At 39.6% G+C, this 19,117-nt stretch overlaps 1 protein-coding gene across 1 annotated transcript in view; it reads right to left on the bottom strand.

Moving 5' to 3' along the window:
- Window positions 1-19,117, bottom strand: part of Pus10 (Pseudouridine synthase 10) — a 122,480-nt gene that overhangs the window by 64,905 nt on the left and 38,458 nt on the right. The window contains exons 4-6 of the mRNA XM_070085655.1: window positions 18,017-18,180; window positions 17,452-17,663; window positions 718-843 (exon numbers count right to left, since the gene is read on the bottom strand). Of these exons, the coding sequence (XP_069941756.1) occupies window positions 718-843; window positions 17,452-17,663; window positions 18,017-18,180 (502 nt within the window). The remainder of the gene's footprint in view (window positions 1-717; window positions 844-17,451; window positions 17,664-18,016; window positions 18,181-19,117) is intronic.

Raw genomic sequence — 19,117 nt, 5'->3', positions numbered from 1 at the left:
TATTGTTTTTAATGTCTAGTTCTATTGCTAATGTAATATATGTTAGTGTAAACTTGTTACCTGGTATTTATATGCATTTGTAAGTGGAAAAAATGGCGTTCTGATTTCTGGCGATGTCTGCTTTCCGGCAGTAGCCTGGAATCTAACCTGCCATATAAGTGGGGCCCTACTGTACTATTAATGAAGTCTTGAATTCAAATGCTGAAAAAAACTGACCCAAGTGATGAGGAACCTGCTAATGAATGTTACATACACCTTATAAGATTTCTTCTTCTTTCCTTCTTAGAAAGACATGAATAATCTGGTGTACGTAATCATTATATTAAGAAACACAGTTCACGATATCCCCAGTTATTATCCTGATATCCTGGATCCATTTGTGAATTCAAGAATGTATTGTCCATCACATCTAGAATATTAAATATTAAGCAGTGTAATTCCTGGAGGGGATGCTGCTGATGGTAAAATCAACAAGTATCAAGAACCATCACAAACCCCAATTATGGGCAATACACTATGCCCTTGCTTATATCCCTTAATGAGCTACTGTTCACTCCATATCATTAGAACACTGCATTGTAATGTTGATGCAATTTTTGGCAAGTACCAAGATTTTAAAATTTCTGAAGAGGTTTTGGCTCAGATTGCGCCATTTATTTGAATCTTTGTCACTAAAACTCAAATGAATGCAAAATGCAGTTAAAAAAGACATCTTACCTTCTGCACACACAGCCTTGTTGAGAGGTTGGCACAATAGTTCTTGCACACTGGATTCTAATTTCCTTTCTCCCTCAACAAACCAAGGTGTTTGCGGTAAGTCTCTGCTGTACTTGTTGTATCGACCTATTTTGTAAAACAAATTATTTTTCATTCTACCATTATATTTAAATCTTTTAAATCTAAATTTAAAAAAAAAAAAAAAAAAAAAAAAAAACTAACATTTAAAGCAACTTTTCCACAAGCATTTACCAGTAACTTATATTTTATCATTCTTTAATTCCATAATCACAGTGTATATTTATTAAGTTACATTAATACATATATCCTACTGGCTTGTTTTCACTTCATTCTATCTTAATGTGATATTTTGTCTTAGGATCTATAGTCTTTATAAATAAAAATAATTAAAAAATAAAACAACATTTCTATTTGTTTGTGTAGTATACAATGTGTAGTTTACATGTAATAAAATACTGTTAAGCACAAAGAAAGCCACTAATATGCATGAGCATTTGAGGCAGAGTAATCCTAATGCTTACAGACTACTTAAAACTAGACATAGGTTATAGAGTGGTAAATTTTTATTATGTATTGTTGCAAAAAAAATTTTAATTAACAAAATTTATAGGAGAGAGGTAGCAAAGAAATTATTATATTTTTTAATATTATTAACACATCGGCCATCTCCCACCAAGGCAGGGTGGCCCAAAAAAGAAAAACTTTCATCATTCACTCTATCACTGTCTTGCCAGAGGCATGCTTACACTAGTTATAAAACTGCAACATTAACACCCCTCCTTCAGAGTGCAGACACTGTACTTCCCATCTTCAGGACTCAAGTTTTTGTACTTGTTTATCAATTGTGACTGCAAAATAAGCTACCATGAGCCCAAAGAAAGTTCCTATTACCAGCCCTCTGGTACAGAGGGTGAGAAACACAATACAATTCAAGAAAGAGATTGTATAAAAATACGAAAGTGGCGTATGTTTAGCCGAGCTTGCCAGGATGTTCCATCCTGACAAAGAAAGTAGAAATCAAGGAAGCTAAAGTTGCAAAAGGGGTAAATATGCTAACAAAACAGAGATCACAAACAATCGAAGATGTGAAGTTGTTGTTGGTGTGGATCAACGAAAAACAGTTAGCGGGAAATAGTGCTGTGGAGTCAAACATTTGTGAAAAGGCAAGGCAGTTGCATGCAGATCTCATAAAGAAAATGCCAGGAACAAGTGCTGCTGTTATTGAATTTAAGGCCAGCAAAGGCTTGTTCAACAGATTCAAGAAGCATAGTATGGTGAGACTGCAAGTTCAGATAAACATGCAACCGAAGAATTTATTGACAAATTTTAGGCAAATCTTAACCCTTTCAGGGTTGGTGCCGTACTAGTACGGCTTGCACACCAGGGTTGGTGCCGTACTAGTACTCATAAATTCTAGCACCTTCAACTCTAGAGAGAGAAAGCTGGTAGGCCTACACATGAAAGAATGGGTCTATGTGGTCAGTGTGCACAGTATAAAAAAATCCTGCAGCACACAGTGCATAATGAGAAAAAAAAAAAATCCAACCGTGTTTTTGTTTTAAAACAGCGACTTTGTAGTGTATTTTCATATGCTATTTATGGTTGTATTCTAGTTTGCCTGGTCTCATTTTATAGAATGGAAGACATATTATAGAAATTGAGATGATTTTGACTGGTTTCACAATGGAGAGTACCATGAAATTGAGCTCAAAGTAGCAGAAATGTTTGATTTTTGCCAAAGTTCAAAAGTAAACAAATCATGCCATGCGTCCAATACATGTCAACTGGTGAGTCTAATATTATTTCACAAGTGCGCTGATATTATTTATACCATTTCTACACCATTTCTACACTAATGCGGTAGTCTGCATAACAGTAAATCATCTATTTTTTGTGAGAATAAAAATTCAAAGTGGAAAGCAAAAGAATGTAAGAGAGGTGTGGGGACGTGACTAATAAACAGAGGAAATGTTATTTTAGTGCCAGGAATGTCTGTCTTGTTTATTCTGGACCCTATTTGGAAATTGGCATCTTTTGAAATTTGTGTGAAACTGGCAAAATTGCTAATTTCTGACCACTTCATTGGATAGTTAAAATAGGTAAATGGGTGGTTTCTTGTACTCATTTGATAGACAAATTGGATTTCTAGTGAAATAGTTATGATTTTTGTCGACTGGTGCATTGGAATTGGCCGAAAATAGGGCTCAAAGTGGGCAAAATCGCCGATGCGTAAACATCGTCGAGACAGCTAACTTTGCAAGAGCATAATTCTGTGAGTTTTTCATCAAATTTCATACTTTTGGTGTCATTATGATCGGGAAAAGATTCTCTATCATTTCACAAGAAATTTTCTTTTTTTTTTTGAAAAATTTTCGACCCTGAGAACAAGTTTAGGAGAGGGCCTGCGAACCCTGAAAGGGTTAAAGAGATGCCAAAAACAGAGCTCTCTGGACAGATTTTTAGTGCAACAGGGGTCCAGTGCCAGTAAAAGACGAAGAAGGGAAGTACAGTGGACCCCCGCATAACGATGGCATCACATAGCGATTTTTCCGCATACCGATTACTTTTATCGCAAAATTTTTGCCGCGCATACCGATTAAAAACCCGCTTACCGATTTTCGTCCGAGACGCGTCCAATGTGCCCTCACATGTGCCGGCCGTCCCATTGTTTACCAGCCAGCCTCCGCGGTAACATCCAAGCATACACTCGGAATATTTCGTATTATTACAGTGTTTTCGGTGCTGTTTCTGGAAAATAAGTGACCATGGGCCCCAAGAAAGCTTCTAGTGCCAACCCTGTGGTAAAAAGGGTGAGAATTAGTATGGAAATTAAGAAAGATTTTGAAGGGTTTGGGGCTAACCCTGAGAAGCCTATGCCAGTTGTGGAATCCATTGTGCCTACTTCAAAGATTAAGGAAATGTGTGCACAGTGGGTTGAACTGCAAACCTTTATAGATGAAAATCACCCTGACACAGCTGTTGCAAGCCGTGCTGGTGACTATTTCAATGACAATGTTATGGCCCATTTTAGGAAAGTCTTGAAGGAACGGGAGGTACAGAGCTCTATGGACAGATTTGTTGTGCGACAGAGGTCCAGTGACTCTCAAGCTGGTCCTAGTGGCATTAAAAGAAGAAGGGAAGTAACCCCAGAAAAGGACTTGCTACCTCAAGTCCTAATGGAAGGGGATTCCCCTTCTAAACAGTAAGAAGATAATGCTCTCCCCTCCTCCCATCCCATCAATCATCACCAGATCTTCAATAAAAGTAAGTGTCATTTAATTGTGCATGCCTTTTTCAGTTTGTGTGTATTAAAATTAACATTTCATGTGGTAAAAAAAAATTTTTTTCATACTTTTGGGCGTCTTGCACGGATTAATTTTATTTCCATTATTTCTTATGGGGAAAATTCATTCGCATAACGATTATTTCGCATAACGATGAGCCCTCTTGCACGGATTAAAATCGTTAACCGGGGGTCCACTGTACAGTGGACCCTCGACCAACGATGGTATCGATTAACGATAAATCTGACTAGCGATACATTTTAACGCAAAAATTTTGCCTCGACTAGTGCTTAAAAACCCGACCAGCGCTATTCGTTCCGTACCATACGCGTCCACTTTGGCCTGAGCGCGCCTCACTTGTCCCTTTGGTGCCAGTGTTTACAAGCCTGCCAGCCACCACGGTCGCTTCCAAACATACAACTGGAACATTTCATATTATCACAGCCTTTTTAGAGATTGCACCTGCAAAATAAGTCACCATGGGCCCCAAGAAAGCTTCTAGTGCCAACCCTACAGCAAAAAGGGTGAGAATTACCATGGAGATGAAGAAAGAGATCATTGATAAATATGAAAGTGAAGTGCGTATCTCTGAGCTGGTCAGGTTGTATAATAAACCCCAATCAACCATCGCTACTATTGTGGGCAAGAAAACGGCAATCAAGGAAGCTGCTCTTGCCAAAGGTGCAACTATGTTTTCGAAACTGAGATCGCAAGTACTCGAAGATGTTGAGAGACTGTTATTGGTGTGGATAAACGAGAAACAGATAGCAGGAGACAGCATCTCTCAAGCGATCATATGTGAAAAGGCTAGGAAGTTGCATGACGATTTAATTAAAAAAATGCCAGCAACTAGTGATGTGAGTGAATTTAAGGCCAGCAAAGGTTGGTTTGAGAGATTTAAGAAGCGTAGTGGCATTCATAGTGTGATAAGGCATGGTGAGGCTGCCAGTTCGGACCACAAATTGGCTGAAAAATATGTGCAGGACTTCAAGGAGTACATAGACAGTCAAGGACTCAAACCTGAACAAGTGTTTAATTGTGACGAAACAGGCCTGTTTTGGAAGAAAATGCCAAGCAGGACGTACATTACTCAGGAGGAAAAGGCACTCCCAGGACATAAGCCTATGAAAGACAGGCTTACTCTGTTGATGTGTGCCAATGCTAGTGGTGATTGCAAAGTGAAGCCTTTATTGGTGTATCACTCTGAAACTCCCAGAGTGTTCAGGAAAAACAATGTCCTCAAGGCTAATTTGTGTGTGCTGTGAAGGGCAAACAGTAAGGCATGGGTCACTAGGGACTTTTTCTATGACTGGTTACATCATGCATTTGCCCCCAATGTGAAAAATTACCTAATTGAAAAGAAATTAGACCTTAAGTGCCTCCTGGTATTAGACAATGCTCCTGGTCATCCTTCAGACTTGGCAGAGCGACTTTCTAGGGACATGAGCTTCATTAAGGTGAAGTTTTTGCCTCCTAATACCACTCCTCTCCTGCAGCCCATGGACCAGCAGGTTATTTCCAACTTCAAGAAACTGTACACAAAAGCTATGTTTGAAAGGTGCTTTGTAGTGATCTCAGAAACTCAACTGACTCTAAGAGAGTTTTGGAAAGATCATTTTACCATCCTCAATTGTGTAAACATTATAGGTAAGGCTTGGGAGGAAGTGACTAAGAGGACATTGAACTCTGCTTGGAAAAAACTGTGGCCAGAATGTGTAGACAAAAGGGATTTTGAAGGGTTTGAGGCTAACCCTGAGAATCCTATGCCAGTTGAGGAATCCATTGTGGCATTGGGGAAGTCCTTGGGGTTGGAGGTTAGTGCGGAGGATGTGGAAGAGTTGGTGGTGGAGGACAGTGAAGAACTAACCACTGATGAGCTGCTAGATCATCTTCAACAGCAAGAGGGCACACCTGAGGAAACTGCTTCGGAGGAGGGGAGAGAGATATTGAAGAAGTTGCCTACTTCTAAGATAAAGGAAATGTGTGCAAAGTGGCTTGAAGTGCAAACCTTTTTGATGAAAATCACCCTGACACAGCTACTGCAAGCCGTGCTGGTGACTATTACACTGACACTGTTGTGAACCACTTTAGGAAAGTCATAAAGGAACGAGAGGTACAGGCCTCTATGGACAGATATGTTGTGCGACAGAAGTCCAGTGACTCTGAAGCTGGTCCTAGTGGCATTAAAACAACAAGGGAAGTAACCCCAGAAAAAGACTTGCTGCCTCAAGTGCTAATGGAAGGGGATTTCCCCTCTAAACACTAACACCTCTCCCCTCCCATCAATCATCACCAGATCTTCAATAAAGGTAAGTGTCATGTAACTGTGCATGTAATCTTCAGTTTGTGTGTATTAAAATTAATATTTCATGTGGTAAAAATTTTTTTTTTTCAATACTTTTGGGTGTCTTGCACGGATTAATTTGATTTCCATTATTTTTTATGGGGAAAATTAACTTGACTAACGATAATTCTGATTAACGATGAGCTCTCAGGAACGGATTAATATCGCTGGTCGAGGGTCCACTGTAACCCCAGAGAAAGCTTTGATACCTTATGTCATTATAGAGGGGGATTCCCCTTCCAAACAAAAACCTCAACTCCCTCTCCCCTCCTTGCCTTCTTCAATACGCCAACAAGTTTCAATAAAGGTATGTAATGTTCATTTATCATTAAAATTAGTCATTTATATTTATTTCTCATTGTTTTCTGTGTGTAAAACTATATTCTTTAAAAAATGTATTTTTTGTTAATATTTTTGGGTGTCTGGAACGGATTAATTATTTTTACATTATTTCATTATAATCACACCACACATTGTCCTCGGAGATGTCATGTCTAAGGACAATGTGTGGTGTGAATATAATGCAGAGAATTCGTAGTTTGGAAGTTAGGAGGAGGTGCGGGATTACCAAAACTGTTGTCCAGAGGGCTGAGGAAGGGTTGTTGAGGTGGTTCGGACATGTAGAGAGAATGGAGTGAAACAGAATGACTTCAAGAGTGTATCAGTCTGTAGTGGAAGGAAGGCGGGGTAGGGGTCGGCCTAGGAAAGGTTGGAGGGAGGGGGTAAAGGAGGGTTTGTGTGCGAGGGGTTTGGACTTCCAGCAGGCATGCGTGAGCGTGTTTGATAGGAGTGAATGGAGACAAATGGTTTTTAATACTTGACGTGTTGTTGGAGTGTGAGCAAAGTAACATTTATGAAGGGGTTCACGGAAACCAGCACGCCGGACTTGAGTCCTGGAGATGGGAAGTACAGTGCCTGCACTCTGAAGGAGGGGTGTTAATGTTGCAGTTTAAAAACTGTAGTGTAAAGCACCCTTCTGGCAAGACAGTGATGGAGTGAATGATGGTGAAAGTTTTTCTTTTTCGGGCCACCCTGCCTTGGTGGGAATCGGCCAGTATGATAATAAAAAAAAAATAAATAATAATATTTCTTATGAGAAATGCTACTTCGATTTTCGTAAGTTTCGGATTTAGACTAACTATCTGGAATGGATTAAGTACAAAATCTGGGGTTCCACTGTAGTTTTAAACTCTTTCTATGATTTCAGGCATAGTATAGTTTAGTTTTGGGAGACAAGGTGATTTTTTTATTATAATCCGCAACTGATTGGCAGACAGCAGACCTTTTGCTGGTTTGGGCAATGAATTCCAGATTTTGGGGCCTTTGACGTGCATTGCACTTTTGTATAAGGTGAGATGGACACAAATGATGTCAAACAAACTTTTGTGCTTTGTCTTGTGCCTATGTGTTCTGTTACAGCTATCAAGGAGAAGTTTGAGAGGAGGGTTTATATTGGAGTTTAATGTTCTATATACAGTGGACCCCCGCATAACGATCACCTCCGAATGCGACCAATTATGCAAGTGTATTTATGTAAGTGCGTTTGTACGTGTATGTTTGGGGGTCTGAAATGGACTAATCTACTTCACAATATTCCTTATGGGAACAAATTCGGTCAGTACTGGCACCTGAACATACTTCTGGAGTGAAAAAATATCATTAACCGGGGGTCCACTGTATATAGTAGGCACAGTAATATGAGTGCATATTTTGTATATTCAGCAACAGCCCAGGGAGATACTACCGTCTTGCCAAGTGAGTGTAAAACAAAAGCCTGTAATTGTTTTACATGATGGTAGGATTGGCAGTGTCTTTTATCTGTCTCATAAACATGCAAGATTTCTGGTACGTCTTGCTACTTCTCCTTACACTTAGGCCACACTACACATATATGTACAAACATATACAGTGGACCCCCGGTTAACGAACTTTTTTCATTCCAGTAGTATGCTCAGGTGCCAGTACTGACCGAATTTTTTCCCATAAGGAATATTGTGAAGTAGATTAGTCCATTTCAGACCCCCAAACATACACGTACAAATGCACTTACATAAATACACTTACATAATTGGTCGCATTTGGAGGTGATCGTTAAGCGGGGGTCCACTGTATACATATACACACCCCCTCTGGGCTTTCTTCCATTTTCTTAGTAAGAGCTAGATATAGAGTATTTGGGTAATTTCCAGTGAGTAACTGAAGTTGGGGTTTTGTTTGCTAGTTTTGATCTTATAGTAGAGAAGCAGACATTAAGTTTGTTGGCAGTGTCTGCAGGCTGGATGTGTGCTTCATCTGGTTTAGTTAAGTTTATATCTGTGTTGCTGGACAGTTTGCTAAAGACCAGGATTTCAGAGGGATTTTCAAGTCTTTTTCACTAAATCTGCTTGGATAATAGTTGTTAGCCTTCCATACTATTTTAGTAAGTATTGACATGTATCATTTTATGTTCTTTCGTTATTAAGTCCAGTCTGAACTGTTTTTCATATTGGTGTTTTTTATTAATGGATTTAACCCTTTGACTGTTTTGGTCATATATATATGTCTTTGAGCCACCATGTTTGACGTATATACACACGTATACTCAAAAATTCTAGCAGCTTCAAATCAAGCAGGAGAAAGCTGGTAGGCCCACATGTGAGAGAATGGGACTGTGTGGTCAGTGTGCATCATATAAAAAAATCCTGCAGCATATAGTGCATAATGAGAAAAAAAACTCCGACCGTGTTTTTGGAATAAAACGCCGAGTTTGCAGTGTATTTTCGTATACTATTTATGGTCGTATTCTTATTTTCTTGGTCTCATTTGATAGAATGGGAAACATATTATAGACATAGAGATGATTCTGATTGGTTTTACTATGAAAAGAACCTTGAAATGGAGCTCAAAGTAGAGGAAATGTTTGATTTTTGCCGATGTTTAAAAGTAAACAAATGATGTCATTTTCCAATAAATGTCCAAGTAGCCATTCTAATATGCAGTCATGAATGAGTTGACATTATTTATACAATTATAACAATATTACAGTAGTCTGCATATTTTTTGTTTGAATAAAAATTCAAAATAGAAAGCAAGAGTAATATCAGAGGGGCCTGGAGATGTGACTGATGAACAAAAAATGTTATTTTAGAGTTAGGAATGTCTGCATTGTTCATTCTGGACCCTATTTTGAAATTGTCATATTTTTTAATTTTCATGAAGTTGGCCAAATTGCAAATTTCTGACCACATTATTGGGTAGTTGAAATCAGTAAATGGACAGTTTCTTGTACAGTACTCAATTGATAGAACAAATGGAGTTCTAAAGAAATTGCCACGAGTTTGGTCAACTGGAACAATGGAATTCGCCGAAAATAGGGCTCAAAGTGGGAGAAATCGCCGATTCGTAAATATCACCAAGGTCGCTAACTTTGCGAGAGAGTAATTCCGTAAGTTTTCCATCAAATTTTGTTCTTTTGGTGTCATTACCATCGGGAAAAGATTCTCTATCATTTCATAAAATAATTTATTTTTTTTTTAATTTTTTTGACACCAGGAGACACCTCAGGATTTGGGGTTGTGACAGTCAAGGAGTTAACCCTTTCAGGGTCCGTCCCGTAGATCTATGGCTTCACGTTGAGTGTCCAAACCATAGATCTACGCCAAAATTCTAGCGCCGTCAAATTTAGCGCAAAAGCATTCATAGGCCTACATGTGAGAGAACGGGTCTGCGTGGTGGGTGCGCGCCATAAACAAAAAATCTAGGCGCCAGCATAGCATTGTGGGAATGCCGGCTCAGTTACCCTTGTTCACCATGCCTCGTCGCAAGGCAGCTCTCACTCCACGGAAAATTGGGACTCTCCTCTTCCTATCTGATAGTTCTGACACTGATGGAAGTGGAAATGAAGGCGAATTCTTTGGCTTTGATCAGTTAGTGACTGAAAGGAATGACCAGGATATCGATAATAGTGCAGAAAACCCTGACGGTCCTCAACCTTCTACCTCTGGTGTGGGCACTCCTCAGTCACGGTCAGTTGTACCTCAACGCAAGAGAAAACTATTATTTTCGCATGGCCAGGCCTCTGACTTCAGTAATGATGATGATAGTGACGTGGATTGTGATTTTATTGCTCTTGACGATCATTCGAGTAGTGATAGTGAGGAATCATATTCACCAGTGAGGCATAGGTATGTATGCCGCCGCATGCGCTCGGGTAGTGTACCCTATGCTGTGCCCAGGGGACGGAGTATATCCCAGAGTACATTCCGGAGTACATCCCGTGGCCCTACACCAGGTATAGATAGTGATAGTGAGGATTATGTGGCTACACTTGGCATGGATAGACCACAGGCATCAGAAGATGGTGGTAGTGGTGATGGTAGTGGCACGGCCATGCGTGACTCACCAGCCCAGGATGGGACCCACGCTGCTGACTCCTCAGTTCAAGGACAAAGCGGAGCGTCAGCCACCAGCCCACCACAACCACAACTACCCGCACAACCAGCCTATGATGTCCAGTATCCACCAGCAAACTGTATCTGGGATTGGCAGCAAAATCCCAATTTTGTTCCCAAGCCCCACCTCTTTGATGACTCAAAGTGGAATTCTACCTACTTGTCCCCTTCCTTGGAACCACGGCCAATGAACTGGAATTCTTTGAATTATTCTTTGACCAGCCATTGATGGAAACTATTGTCAGGGAAAGTAATAAGTATTTTGAGCACATCATGGCAAATACGATCATATCACCAAAGTCAAGACTACACTGGTGGAAAGAGACGACTGTTGCAGAAATGTACAGTGGACCCCCGGTTTACGATATTATTTCATTCCAAAAGTATGTTCAGGTGCCAGTACTGAACAAATTTGTTCCCATAAGGAATATTGTGAATTAGATTAGTCCATTTCAGACCCCCAAACATACACGTACAAATGCACTTACATAAATACACCTACATAACTGGTCGCATTGGGAGCTGATCGTAAAGCGGGGGTCAACTGTATTTGCTTTTTGCAACAATAATGCTTATGCCTCATGTCTATAAGCATAATATAAAAGCATACTGGTCCACAGATCGGCTAATTTCTACCCCAGTCTTCAGTGAAATCATCCCAGTGAACAGGTTTATCTTACTGTTACATATGTTGCACTTCTCTGACAAAACCAGGCCTGACAGAAGTGACAGGTTATACAAGATTAGAAATGTTTTTATGTATCTCAAACAAAAGTTCAGCATATACTTTTATCCATTCAAGAATCTTGTAATTGACGAGTCTTTGATTTTGTTCAAGGGTAGGCTGTCATTCAAGCAGTATATACAGAGCAAGAGGAAATGCTTTGGTATAAAACTGTTTGTACTCTGTGACTGTGACAGTGGCCTGGTATTGGATATTGTTGTATACACGGGAAGTAAAACATTGAAAGATACCAAGATGCTATTGGGTATCTCAGGTGACATAGTGAGAAGCATGATGGCACCTTATCTTGGTAAGGGGCATACATTATATACCGATAACTGGTACACAAGCCCATTACTCAGTGATTTCTTGCGAGTGAACAAGACAGATGTGTGTGGCACAGTGCGTTCTAATCGTAAACATATGCCCAGGCTCAACGCAGGTGCTCGTGGTGATGATGTGCAGGTGTTTACTGCCAATGACATCATGGCATTACGGTGGCATGACAAACGAGATGTCACATTGTTGACAACCATTCACCTTAATGAAATGCAAGACAGTGACAAAGTTGATCGAGTGACTAATGAACGTATTCGAAAACCAGTGACAGTGACTGATTATACACAAAACATGCGCTTGGTTGACAAATGTGACATGCAGATTGGTTTTGTTGAGTGTGTTCATAAAAGTTACAAGAGGTACATGAAACTTTTCTTCCATCTCATGTACATTTCAATGCTCAATGCATATAATATGTACCAAATAAAGACTGGCAACAGACCACCGTATGGTGAATTTTGTTCGTCTGTTGTCAGACAACTCATAATAAAGTACCAGGTAACAACACCTGCTATACAACAAGGTCCTCGAACTCCTCAGGATATACCCAAGCGTTTGAGGAGGGAAGGTGATCATTTCATAATACAACTTCCTTCAACTCAGAAGAAATTTGCTCAGAAGAGATGCATCGTCTGTGCACAAACAAAACAACGGCAACAAAGACGCAAAGACACTCGGTTTATGTGTGAGGAATGCAAGGTACCTCTGTGCATGGTGCCTTGTTTCAAGGAGTTCCACAAGCTCCAGCAGTTCTAAAACCATGTCCGGTGATTGTAAATATGTAAATATATGATAGAACATTAGTATTATACAAGATTTGTGCATGTTTATTGTAATAAACAACAGTGGTAAACAATAATATGATAATAACTTTAGTGCGGTTATTGTGTTCAATACAGTGAGTTTATATATATACGTTATATACAGTATTGGTCTCTCAGGCCCCAAATGTTAGTAGGAAAAGAAAAAAATTGGAAAAGAAAAGAAAAAACTACAAAAACTGCTAAATAAAGTAACGCGTGTATGTGGAAATTGTCGATGTTGCCGCCACCGGCTCATTTTGGACAAACTTCTCAGCACTGTATCTCGGTAAGTACTGATCAGAAATTTTTTTTTTGTCTTATTACCTTCATAAAAATATGCTCTTTAATTCTGTAAGAAAAAATAATTTTTTTTTTTTTAAATTTCTTGGACACTGGAGCACCACTTCAAATTTTGGCCTTGGACCCTGAAGGGGTTAAGGATACCGTTTGTAAGCCATGGGCTGTTTAGCCTCTTTGCTGTGATCTGTTTTAGTTTTAATTGGACAATGCCTATTACAGAGGTTTTGGATTTTTTGAAGAAAAATTTTGACACATTCATCAATACTGTGGCTGTATCAAAGTTGGCAGAATTACCGACAATATGTTAGGTAAGAGGACATGAGTGCAGCTAATGTGACGTTTTATTGTGGCAATGTATCGCTTTCTCTTTGTCAAGCTGATATGGTCTGACAAAGCTCCTTCTATACTTCAGGAGTCGGAAGCTATTACCAGTGGACTTCATATTATTCTCTACTGCTCACTGGAAGGCTTTGCTTTTATCTCTTACAATTTTTATGTCTTCTACTGAGGTGATTTTAATAATTATTTTAGCATTGTCTACAAATGATAATGTGCACAAAGCTGTATATAGTGCTGTTATTTATATTTAGACATTTACTAAAAAAGAGAAGAAAAACTTGATAAAACTGGGATGCTTGAATGTGCGTGGATGTAGTGCGGATGACAAGAAACAGATGATTGCTGATGTTATGAATGAAAAGAAGTTGGATGTCCTGGCCCTAAGCGAAACAAAGCTGAAGGGGGTAGGGGAGTTTCGGTGGGGGGAAATAAATGGGATTAAATCTGGAGTATCTGAGAGAGTTAGAGCAAAGGAAGGGGTAGCAGTAATGTTGAAGGATCAGTTATGGAAGGAGAAAAGAGAGTATGAATGTGTAAATTCAAGAATTATGTGGATTAAAGTAAAGGTTGGATGTGAAAAGTGGGTCATAATAAGTGTGTATGCACCTGGAGAAGAGAGGAATGTAGAGGAGAGAGAGAGATTTTGGGAGATGTTAAGTGAATGTATAGGAGCCTTTGAACCAAGTGAGAGAGTAATTGTGGTAGGGGACCTGAATGCTAAAGTAGGAGAAACTTTTAGAGAGGGTGTGGTAGGTAAGTTTGGGGTACCAGGTGTAAATGATAATGCGAGCCCTTTGATTGAACTTTGTATAGAAAGGGGTTTAGTTATAGGTAATACATATTTTAAGAAAAAGAGGATAAATAAGTATACAAGATATGATGTAGGGCGAAATGACAGTAGTTTGTTGGATTATGTATCAGTAGATAAAAGACTGTTGAGTAGACCTCAGGATGTACATGTTTATAGAGGGGCCACAGATATATCAGATCACTTTCTAGTTGTAGCTACACTGAGAGTAAAAGGTAGATGGGATACAAGGAGAATAGAAGCATCAGGGAAGAGAGAGGTGAAGGTTTATAAACTAAAAGAGGAGGCAGTTAGGGTAAGATATAAACAGCTATTGGAGGATAGATGGGCTAATGAGAGCATAGGCAATGGGGTCGAAGAGGTATGGGGTAGGTTTAAAAATGTAGTGTTAGAGTGTTCAGCAGAAGTTTGTGGTTACAGGAAAGTGGGTGCGGGAGGGAAGAGGAGCGATTAGTGGAATGATGATGTAAAGAGAGTAGTAAGGGAGAAAAAGTTAGCATATGAGAAGTTTTTACAAAGTAGAAGTGATGCAAGGAGGGAAGAGTATATGGAGAAAAAGAGAGAGGTTAAGAGAGTGGTGAAGCAATGTAAAAAGAGAGCAAATGAGAGAGTGGGTGAGATGTTATCAACAAATTTTGTTGAAAATAAGAAAAAGTTTTGGAGTGAGATTAACAAGTTAAGGAAGCCTAGAGAACAAATGGATTTGTCAGTTAAAAATAGGAGAGGAGAGTTATTAAATGGAGAGTTAGAGGTATTGGGAAGATGGAGGGAATATTTTGAGGGATTGTTAAATGTTGATGAAGATAGGGAAGCTGTGATTTCGTGTATAGGACAAGGAGGAATAACATCTTGTAGGAGTTAGGAAGAGCCAGTTGTGAGTGTGGGGGAAGTTCGTGAGGCAGTAGGTAAAATGAAAGGGGGTAAGGCAGCCGGGATTGATGGGATAAAGATAGAAATGTTAAAAGCAGGTGGGGATATAGTTTTGGAGTGGTTGGTGCAATTATTTAATAAATGTATGGAAGAGGGTAAGGTACCTAGGGATTGGCAGAGAGCATGCATAGTTCCTTTGTATAAAGGCAAAGGGGACAAAAGAGAGTGCAAAAATTATAGGGGGATAAGTCTGTTGAGTATACCTGGTAAAGTGTAAGGTAGAGTTATTATTGAAAGAATTAAGAGTAAGACGGAGAATAGGATAGCAGATGAACAAGGAGGCTTTAGGAAAGGTAGGGGGTGTGTGGACCAGGTGTTTACAGTGAAACATATAAGTGAACAGTATTTCGAAAAGGCTAAAGAGGTCTTTGTGGCATTTATGGATTTGGAAAAGGCATATGACAGGGTGGATATGGGGGCAATGTGGCAGATGTTGCAGGTGTATGGTGTAGGAGGTAGGTTACTGAAAGCAGTGAAGAGTTTTTACGAGGATAGTGAGGCTCAAGTTAGAGTATGTAGGAAAGAGGGAAATTATTTCCCAGGTTGTTTAATATATTTATAGATGGGGTTGTAAGAGAAGTAAATGCGAGGGTCTTGGCAAGAGGCATGGAGTTAAAAGATAAAGAACCACACATAAAGTGGGAGTTGTCACAGTTGCTCTTTGCTGATGACACTGTGCTCTTGGGAGATTCTGAAGAGAAGATGCAGAGATTGGTGGATGAATTTGGTAGGGTGTGCAAAAGAAGAAAATTAAAAGTGAATACAGGAAAGAGTAAGGTTATGAGGATAACAAAAAGATTAGGTGATGAAAGATTGGATATCAGATTGGAGGGAGAGAGTATGGAGGAGGTGAATGTATTCAGATATTTGGGAGTGGACGTGTCAGCGGATGGGTCTATGAAAGATGAGGTGAATCATAGAATTGATGAGGGGAAAAGGGTGAGTGGTGCACTTAGGAGTCTGTGGAGACAAAGAACTTTGTCCTTGGAGGCAAAGAGGGGAATGTATGAGAGTATAGTTTTACCAACGCTCTTATATGGGTGTGAAGCATGGGTGATGAATGTTGCAGCGAGGAGAAGGCTGGAGGCAGTGGAGATGTCATGTCTGAGGGCAATGTGTGGTGTGAATATAATGCAGAGAATTCGTAGTTTGGAAGTTAGGAGGAGGTGCGGGATTACCAAAACTGTTGTCCAGAGGGCTGAGGAAGGGTTGTTGAGGTGGTTCGGACATGTAGAGAGAATGGAGCGAAACAGAGTGACTTCAAGAGTGTATCAGTCTGTAGTGGAAGGAAGGCGGGGTAGGGGTCGGCCTAGGAAAGGTTGGAGGGAGGGGGTAAAGGAGGTTTTGTGTGCGAGGGGCTTGGACTTCCAGCAGGCATGCGTGAGAGTGTTTAATAGGAGTGAATGGAGACAAATGGTTTTTAATACTTGACGTGCTGTTGGAGTGTGAGCAAAGTAACATTTATGAAGGGATTCAGGGAAACCGGCAGGCCGGACTTGAGTCCTGGAGATGGGAAGTACAGTGCCTGCACTCTGAAGGAGGAGTGTTAATGTTGCAGTTTAAAAACTGTAGTGTAAAGCACCCTTCTGGCAAGACAGTGATGGAGTGAATGATGGTGAAAGTTTTTCTTTTTCGGGCCACCCTGCCGTGGTGGGAATCGGCCAGTGTGATAATAAAATAAAAAATAAAATAATTTATATTTACTATGAGGATGAGGAACAGTTACTATAACACAACCAGAGTCTGAGGTACTGAGCTTTCTACTCTGCTAATGCTAGATTTTTTTGTTTTGTTTACTACTACTACTACTACTATTCTTGTTCTGAATATCAATTTGCCTATTTTTTCCCATTATTTCTGTCGACCTAATTTTATTTGCTATCATTCAATGATAGCATTTGTCAAATGTCTTAGTGAAATCCAGGTAGACCACATCTCCATTTTGGTTGTCCTTCAAAGCCTTCATGATTTTGTCATACTGGTCAGGTGACAGCTCATGAGCAGCTAATGTTTGTCGTAACTATAGTCTATATATCTTTTGTCCAAAATTTTCCACATTCCACAAGCTTTTTGAAAAAAATTTAATACTCTTGTCCATTTTTTTGGAATCATTGTTATTAATAAAAACAGGAGAGAGAAAAAGATATATATAGGAGTGTTTAGGAGTTTGAAAACTGGGTATAAAGGAAAAGCAAAATCACCAATAAGTCAAATAAGCTGAGACTGCTAACTTTCTACCTGTGTAATTCCATAAGTTTTCCATCAAATTTCATACTTTTGGTGCCATTATCTTCAGAAAGAGATTCTCTACCATTTCAGAAGAATTTTTTTTTTAAAGTGGACACTGAGAGCAACATTAATTTCAGGGGTCTGGACAGTGAACGGGTTAAGTAATATAATATGCCTTCTTACCAGCCATATATATTGGTGCATGTAGACACTGAAGGCTGGAAAATGAGATGGCTTCATCTGGTATTGAAGGAGGGATTGAACATACCTTAAGAAATTCTTGGTCACTTAGTTTCTTAATGGCTGTATCTATTGCCTGTTTGGAATACACTCCATTGGAGTATTTTCTACGTTGCTTTTGACGTGATGCAAACATATTTCCACACAGTTGGTCCCTGTAAGGTATTGCAACATTTGTAAAGAATTTGCATTAGAAACTGAATTCTTAAAATTCCTAGGAAAAAAAGGATGTACTGATGTTATTATACTGAAGGGAAAATGGTAAACTTGTGAAGCTCACACAGTGATGGAGAAATGGGTGGTATTCTGGTTTGATCCAAGGAAGGGAAGGGTAGCTATAATTTCTTAAATAAAGAGCCTTTTACCTGCATCAAGGGTGCCCTTTTAAGAAGTGCATATTTTAATAATCACAGTCACGTACAAATTTCCAAACCAAGTTAAACTAAATAAGTGATATAAAATCTTGATCATACTGATTGACTTCACACATGTACAGTAATGTACTTACATTATTTTACAGTCTTGTAAGTCATGAATATAAGTAGATGTGACATTCAGTACAAAGTCCTGGTATGGCCCCACAATAAATGTTTTCCCAACCACTGCTGCAACTTGTGGACCAACGACATTCTTCCAGACATCTTTGATGGTTCCAACATGATCATCACGCCCCTGCCAAAGTATCATCTTAAATTTAACAAAAAAATATGCATGCATGTGTATCTGCTTTCTAGAACCTTGTTATAAGCAATAAAGCTCAACGTTCTAGAAAACATCCCCATATTAAAGGGGATAAAAAGACAAATTTTTACACTCAACTGAATAATAAACATCAGGAAAGCATTTCCAATAGATCTAAAACAAATATATGAGAATCACTATACTATATGGGACATATACAATAGTATACAAAATGGGAAATGACACAGTTACTTTTTGCTGATGATACTGTGCTTATGGGAGATTGTAAAGAGAAATTGCAAAGGTTAGTGGATGAGTTTGGGAGAAACCATACCCCGGCCGGGATTGAACCTGCGGTCATAGAGTCTCAAAACTCCAGCCCGTCGCGTTAGCCACTAGACCAGCTAGCCACAATAAGATTCGTCCAACTAGGTATATTTCTACACCATAGGAAGGTTAGCACAGGCACCACTGTGACCACAAATGCAAGTTTTTATAGACGAATCTCCAGCTAGCGTGGCCGTGATGAACTCTAGCTCAAGTCCCTTCACTGCCGTCAACATGACTCACGAAATTGTAATGACACGATTGCAAACAAACCATACCCCAGCCGGGATTGAACCCGCGGTCAGAGAGTCTCAAAACTCCAGCCCGTTGCGTTAGCCACTAGACCAGCTAGCCACAATAAGATTCGTCCAACTAGGTATATTTCTACACCATAGGAAGGTTAGCACAGGCACCACTGTGACCACAAATGCAAGTTTTTACAGACGAATCTCCAGCTAGCATGGCCGTGACAAACTCTAGCTCAAGTCCCTTCACTGCCATCAACATGACTCACGAAATTGTAATTTGTTTACAGTCTCCCAAGTGCATGCATACTAGCTTTTTCTTGCTGACTCTCACTCAGCAAGCCTCAAGCATCATT

This window comes from Cherax quadricarinatus, chromosome 16, assembly GCF_038502225.1.
Source record: "Cherax quadricarinatus isolate ZL_2023a chromosome 16, ASM3850222v1, whole genome shotgun sequence".
Classification (NCBI taxonomy): domain Eukaryota; kingdom Metazoa; phylum Arthropoda; class Malacostraca; order Decapoda; family Parastacidae; genus Cherax; species Cherax quadricarinatus.
The sequence above is the reverse complement of the archived record's forward strand: the minus strand, read 5'-3'. Positions and strand labels throughout refer to the sequence as shown.